Source organism: Cyclopterus lumpus, chromosome 12, assembly GCF_009769545.1.
Source record: "Cyclopterus lumpus isolate fCycLum1 chromosome 12, fCycLum1.pri, whole genome shotgun sequence".
Classification (NCBI taxonomy): Eukaryota; Metazoa; Chordata; class Actinopteri; order Perciformes; family Cyclopteridae; genus Cyclopterus; species Cyclopterus lumpus.
In genome coordinates, this window is record NC_046977.1 from 21,561,248 (window position 1) to 21,568,418 (window position 7,171).

Below are 7,171 nucleotides of genomic sequence, written 5' to 3' on the forward strand. Positions count from 1 at the left end.
CTAGCCATGTCGATGTGGAATTTGGGGTTAAGCCGTCACTTAACCCCAAATTGCTTCCATATAAATGTTAGCTACTGCTGATGTGTAGGTGGAACCTTAGCTCCTCCCCTCAGTGTGTGAATGATGTCATGTAGTCTTAAAGCGCTTTGACTAGTCGGAAGACTACAGGTACAGGTCCATGTATATACACACCATACTGACAATTTGAAATATACAGTAGATTATTGGAAAAAGTTTCCCGAGGGTTTTGAAACAGACCTCTCGACCTCCCCCTTGGGAAATAAAACCTGCAGAAAATATTTAACTGAATAAATAAAATTAAAACAATTGTTGAATAGTTGTCTGGAGGACTCTTGACCTCAGTCCTTCTACAATCCTGACCAGCCACGTTTGGACTCATTAACCGCCACCAGTTGGAATGGAGAGTATTGTCTGGTCGTACTGTGTGACCTTTCCGCTATTTTATGGGACCGTGAACGCATCAGGGAACACGAGCCGCTCCGTCGCTTCACGTTACGTAGCGTACGTGCCAGGTTGCGTAGTAACTTGCGTACGGTGTTACCAGTGCCCGCTGTTGTCGTGTGCTTTAGCTCGTGTATACAAGTGGTTTGGACCCGAGGAGCGTGGCCCAGCTTCGGGTTGTTGGTGGGAAGATTTTACCCGGTCGGGACGTTGAGAAGAACGGCCGCGAGCTTCACGTCACGCGCTGACTACGTTGAGCTTTGTATGCTCAGCTGGTAACGTAACGCTTTCTTTCACCCTCTCCAAATACGGATGGGAGGGCACCGAGCCTCAGTTAGTTCCACACCGAGCGAGCTGGTGGTCCGTGCCTGAGAGTAGTCTACAAACTGGTCCCCTAACCGCTCGGTACCCCCGGTGACCTTCCGTGGCTCGCGTCCGCCTCTGTGAATGGACAATAAGAGGACTGACGCACATCGATAGGGAGCGAGAAGCCCTCCTTCAGCACGTGAGTGGATGTGTTCAGTCCGAAGAATGGGTCGTCGCTCCGCGGTGAACTTAGTGCGCCTCGGGACTCGAGCCGTCAGCCTGCTGTACGGAAACCCGCTTCGCCCCGTCCACACGTCAACACGCAAAGCCCCGGAGCCGGAAGCTGCTTTCAGACCGGAGAAAGTAGCCGTTGTTACCAAGACGACGCGATATGAGTTCGAGCAGCAGCGGTACCTCTACGCGGGACTGTCCGAAGAGGACTTCAAACAACTGGTGAGGCTTCCAGGCTGGCTGGTGACCTCCCACGCTGAACCAACTGTGACCCCGTGTGTGTGTGTGTGCGTGTGTGTGCGTGTGTGTGCGCGTGCGCTTTGCAGCTGGCTATGAAGGGCTCCAGCTACAGCGGCCTGCTGGAGAGACACACCATCCACACCACCAACGTGGAGCACATCGTGAGCAGCCTGCGGTGAGAGGGCTCACCAGAAGCTGCACTTTGATTCAAAAGGACACTGCTCCTCAAACATGGCGTTCTGCTTCTGCCATTGCAGGAGAGAAGGCATTGAGGTACGAGTTGTGAAGAGAGGAGAATATGATGAAGAAGTAGTGCGATGGGCAGATACCATCATCTCTGCTGGAGGTAGGAGCTTTAGGTTATTTTTATACGTCAGCCTCCTCATACTGTGACATTGATTCATTACAAATACAGTATGTATGAATACATGACATTCATTGCATGATATTCATAATGTGTAAATGTTGTCTTTTATGCTTAATATTTAATCCATATGAAAAAGTGACGTTTAAAATGGAAAGGACTAACTTATTCAACGCAGGGGGAAAAGGCATACGAACAAAGGCTTCAGACAACACATGCAAATACACAATACAAGTTCTCTAACTGCACTTTGTTTTGTTAGGTGATGGGACAATGCTACTTGTTGCCAGTAAGGTTTTAAGCAAGGACAAACCAGTTGTTGGCGTTAACACAGACCCTGAGAGGTAAAACACTGAACGCACCTTTTTGAGAAGGGCTTGGATTGTTAACTGTGTAAAGCACAATCTGACCGGCTATACTGTGGCTCTTGGAAAAGTAGTGGAAGCTGTCTACAAGTGCTCGAGAGTCTAACCTATAATGTCATGTCATTACTCCACGTTGTACCTCTTTTAACCCTCTCCTTTATTCAGCTGAATTCATCACATTTCTCTCTTTCAACTGAAGGTCAGAAGGTCATCTGTGCCTGCCTGTGCACTACACTCATGCCTTCCCAGAGGCACTGGAGAAACTCTGTCGTGGTGAGTTCAGGTGCGTATTTACCCACAAACAATCCTAGCGCTGTTGTACTGTGACTTCCTTTTAGTAAGCATGCTGCCCTATCACGTAACTTTGACCAGCTGGTCCCAGCTCATTAGTGACAATTTACAAGCTACTTTACTACCAAGAATATACATAATTATTAATGTCACGGGTGAGAAAATCTCAACAACTCGGCCATTGCTCTGTCATTAGCTTAAGAGTTCAAGAGGAGTTTAGTCGTGTGTTGTCTGGCTGAAGTCACATGGCAGACGCTGTGGGACAGCTTACATCCACTTCCTGTGTCTGTGGAAGTCTAACTGCTACTCGAGGTCACTGTATCAGAGACCTACTCCAAACCCGCTGCTCAGGGCTTTTAAATGGAACGGGTCTCATTACAGCTCCTGTTAGAAAGGATTTGGTGATTCTCCTTAATCCAAAATATCAGTTGAGAATAGTTCCTGGGTAAGTGAGACAAATTCCTATTGCTAATGTTCCTAAAAAATAATATTTTTACTATGTATGCAGTTGTGATGACAACCCTCAATAGGTGTGACTCAAACACCACATTGTGAAAATAAAAAGAGGATAATCTATATTTATTATTATTATTATTATTATTATTATTATTATTATTATTATTATTAAGCCAGGTCATTTAGAATCCACCTGAGGACTGAAGGTCCTTTGAAATGTTCATACATTAGTCTTTTGTGGGTAAATGTACTATTGTGTTCCGTCGCAAACTAAAAACACATCTTAGTGACTATACCTTGAATAGGGAGGGTAGAGCCGTAGTAGCACTTTAGTAGCACTTAAATGTCCCTTACTGATAGCACTTTGTTGTTTAACACTTTAGTAGCACTTAAATGTCTCTTACTGATAGCACTTTGTAGTTTAACACTTTAGTAGCACTTAAATGTCTCTTACTGATAGCACTTTGTAGTTTTTAGTAGCACTTCAATGTCCCTTACTGATAGCACTTTGTTGTTTAACACTTTAGTAGCACTTACTCTCTTACTGATAGCACTTTGTAGTTTAACACTTTAGTAGCACTTAAATGTCTCTTACTGATAGCACTTTGTAGTTTTTAGTAGCACTTAAATGTCTCTTACTGATAGCACTTTGTAGTTTTTAGTAGCACTTAAATGTCTCTTACTGATAGCACTTTGTAGTTTAACTTTATTGAAGAAATTGTACTTTCTTGATTCTTGTTGTTCTGAGTTTGGACTCATGGTTTAATGCACTTATTGTAAGTCACTTTGGATAAAAGCGTCAGCTAAATGACATGTAATGTAATGTAATGTGTGAGATATTACTTATTATTTTATTGTGTAGAAAAGTACAAGTGAGTACAAAACAATCCTATGAACACACGTATACAAGCCAAGAAGTGAAGTAAAGATGGGGACAAGTAAACTGAGGAGAATAACAGTTTGAATAGGAAGGCTTTGTTACAAAGTTTTAAAGACGGACGCGTACAAGGCAGTAGGAGTCTAATGCAAATACACTATGAATTTTATCGTGGGAAATGTTTGCTCCACCAGTTCTGATGCCTGAGCCAGACTAGAGACTAAAAGCCCGGATATATCTGTTGGCTTTTTTCATGTAATCTGTCTGTTGTCAGTGTAACTTTCTGGACGTGCAATACTAAATCACTGGACTAGCCCTTCAGTAAACCTTAGGTTTGCTGTACAAGTGGACACCTGTGGTGCAATAAAGTATGTTTCATACTCAAAATGTGTCCCACTCTTCTTACTGCGGTCACTTTAGAGAGAATAGAGAACTGTTACATGTTTCAAAGACAACACTGGTTGAGTTGGAGCCTAATGGCGCTCTGTCCAGCAGACGTTGACCCCTGACCTCCCCTGTGCTGTGTTCAGGTGGCTGTGGCGTCAGAGGATCCGTGTGCACTTTGAGGGCACAGGAATCAATCCCACCTCCGTTGACCTACACGAACAGCAACTGAGCCTGGAGCAGCACAGCCGAGCTCACCGCATCACCACCATGGACAGTCGGCAGAGTAGGACCCTCTCTGCCTGGCTGGCTGGCTGGCTGGCTGGCTGCTCTCCTGTCTGTCTGTCTGTCTGTCTGCTCTCCTGTCTGTCTGGCTGCTTTCCTGTCTGGCTGCTCTCCTGTCTGTCTGTCTGTCTGCTCGTCTGTCTGTCTGCCTGTCTGCCTGTCTGGCTGCTCTCCTGTCTGGCTGTCTGTCTGTCTGCCTGTCTGGCTGCTCTCCTGTCTGGCTGCTCTCCTGTCTGCCTGTCTGGCTGCTCTCCTGTCTGTCTGTCTGCCTGTCTGGCTGCTCTCCTGTCTGTCTGCTCTCCTGTCTGCCTGTCTGTCTGTCTGCTCTCCTGTCTGTCTGCTCTCCTGTCTGCCTGTCTGTCTGTCTGCTCTCCTGTCTGGCTGTCTGCTGCTCTCCTGTCTGTCTGCTCTCCTGTCTGTCTGTCTGCTCTCCTGTCTGCCTCATTTGCACAAGATGAATTGACTTGTCATTAATGGGCTGATATTGACCTCCAAAGAGGATCCATTATGTATGCTATCGTTCAGAAGGTCATAATCAGCTCTTATATTGATGATGTTCAGGAAGGTTTAAACAACTCACACTTCCATTTAGTGGAGTTCCTTAGTGTCACATGACTGGAGAACCCTGTCAAAATGGATGTTGATTTAATTTAATTATTGAACAATAGTGAAGATGTTCAAAGTAATTAGATGAGCTGCTGGTCCAACAATGCTAAGCCTACATGAACCTTCTCTTTCTCTAGTAAAGTCTGAACATTGTTCTCCATCTACTGAACTCTAACATCTATTCATAATCGTCCTCTCACACATCTGATAGTAATGTCTCTGTACATTGATGTTTGTATTCTTTTACTAATTCAGGGACAGGAACACTACATGACAGCTTCTCCAAGACTAGTCTCCTACCTATTAGAAGCCTGAATGAGATCTTCATCGGAGAGTCTCTGTCCTCCAGGTACCTCTACCACCCTGTCAGCTCTCTGTCTACCTTCAAACCCCATGTTAACCTCTTCTCCATAGGGCTTCCTACTATGAGATCTCTGTGGATGACGGCCCGTGGGAAAAGCAGAAGAGTTCAGGACTCAGCATTTGTACAGGAACAGGATCCAAAGCCTGGTAAATCCTCAACTTTCAACGTAATATTAAATGTTGCATGAGTGCCTAATCCTCATTGGATGCATTACAGCAGCCTTAATAAAAATGATTGTTCCTGTTACCGGGCGGATGCTGCTTTAAAGCTAAACCATGCCTGTGGGGAAACGGCAATCCTCCTAACGAACATTGCACGGGCCTATTGTTGGATCTAAGGAACTCAGTTGTTTTTCCTCAATTTGTAAATCTACAAGTGAAACATAAAGAAATACTTTGTCATTTAGGCGTGAGTGGCATTCATCTTACTTTCAAGAGTAATGAGGCTCTAACGCTTTAATACTGGAACGTGCTGGGAGCCTCCACAGATGCGTTTATGCTGAACACTCAAAGCAGTACGAACAAAGGGTCCATCCTCCCCTCCTGCTCCTCAGGATGGACCTCCCCTCACGCCCCCTCATTGTTCATCAGCTATTTGATTGGATGCTGCAGCTGATTGGACTGACGTTCATACAAGAGTGAAGACAGCAGTTATTACTGCTTATCCTATTTAGGGGTGGTGCAGCCCAGCTGACAGTGAAGACAGGGTTCACCTGGACAGGTGTCCAGTTTCTCTCCGGGCTCGTATAGAGACAGACAAGCGTTCAGGCTCAGTCACACCTAGTTTAGAGTCTGCAGTGAACCTGAGCTGCACGTCTTAGGACTGTGGGAGGAACCAGAGAACATGGAGGGAACCCACGCTGATGTCTTAGTGTTTCCTCAGATGTGTTCATAGTGCTTTGCTTGTGATGAACCGCTGCACCTGCTCACCAGAAGCGGCGCCACTGGCTGGATTCATGAACCTAGTGTCTCCCTACATGTGTTGAATCTGCTCTGTCTTGGTCAGGTCATACAACATCAACAAACTGGCTGAACAAGCTGTGGAGGAGGTTCTTCAGATCGGTGCGTACGTCTTGAGACGTTAACTTCTAAATGAATCCCATACTGGACTTCTGACCCCCGTGTCCTTTTTTCAGGAAAGTCTCAAACGGGTCTGGATATCCCGCTTAATCGGGACATCATTGAAAAGGGTAATGATGATCCTCTTGTTTATTTTTGACACAAACATATTTTGGCATATTTTTGAAGTGTGTGTGTGTGTGTAGTCACTGATGAATACAACGCGTCCCTGGAGTTCCGTCCGGATGACAGCCGGTTGTTCTTCAGCATCAGGGAGCCCATCGTCAACCGGGTGTTCTCCAGCAGTCGTCAGCGAGGCTTCGCCAGCAGGTCAGTGAATGTTCCTCTTCTAACAATCGGCCAATGAAAAGCTTGACGGTGCACCGTGACCATGTTCTGGTGCTGCTTCAGGGTGTCGGTCCGCTCACGGTGCTGGGACGCCTGCATGGTGGTCGACGGTGGGACTTCCTTTGAGTTCAACGACGGCGCCATCGCTACAATCAGCATGAGCGAGGAGGACCGGCTGCGGACGGTTGTTCTCCAGCCCTGAGGGAAGTCTCTTTATGGCTTTTAGCAAGTGTTGCATATTGTTATGCTATAAAGACGGGTGTCATTGTTACCATTGTTTTAATAAATGTGTGCATTTTTACTTTTTCTTTCTCCTGCTTCGTATTCTTCATGGTTCTATCCGGGTCACAACAGGTTCTGATGATCCATGTGGTAGAGTCAACAGATAACACCATTCTATTAATAGAAAACCATTTCAGGTGATGTTAAAGGAAAATAATTATTCTTGTTATTGTCGCCCAGTCCCAATGAGTCAGACTCCTCCAGCCCAGTGCTGCTTTCTTTGAAAATGGCTCACAAATATACAATATGATT

The 7,171-nt window shown here is 45.6% G+C and overlaps 1 protein-coding gene across 1 annotated transcript; it reads left to right on the plus strand.

The window, feature by feature from the left end:
• Positions 1 to 490: 490 nt before the first annotated feature.
• nadk2 (NAD kinase 2, mitochondrial) lies at positions 491 to 6,941 on the plus strand. The gene is made up of 12 exons (XM_034547355.1): positions 491 to 1,221; positions 1,326 to 1,414; positions 1,497 to 1,585; positions 1,866 to 1,947; positions 2,168 to 2,251; positions 4,123 to 4,262; positions 5,123 to 5,216; positions 5,282 to 5,377; positions 6,237 to 6,292; positions 6,367 to 6,420; positions 6,496 to 6,619; positions 6,701 to 6,941. The coding sequence occupies exons 1-12, from the start codon at positions 976 to 978 to the stop codon at positions 6,837 to 6,839; spliced, it is 1,293 nt and encodes a 430-aa protein (XP_034403246.1). The 5' UTR covers positions 491 to 975; the 3' UTR covers positions 6,840 to 6,941.
• Positions 6,942 to 7,171: the final 230 nt, after the last annotated feature.

What these genes read in the sequence shown, in the direction of transcription:
- nadk2 (XM_034547355.1), top strand. Translation starts at nt 976, where the DNA reads ATGTGTTCAGTCCGAAGAATGGGTCGTCGCTCCGCGGTGAACTTAGTG. An exon ending in GGAGAGTCTCTGTCCTCCAG is followed by an intron (nt 5,217 to 5,281) that starts GTACCTCTACCA and finishes TCTTCTCCATAG; the next exon opens with GGCTTCCTACTATGAGATCT. An exon ending in GGAACAGGATCCAAAGCCTG is followed by an intron (nt 5,378 to 6,236) that starts GTAAATCCTCAA and finishes TGTCTTGGTCAG; the next exon opens with GTCATACAACATCAACAAAC.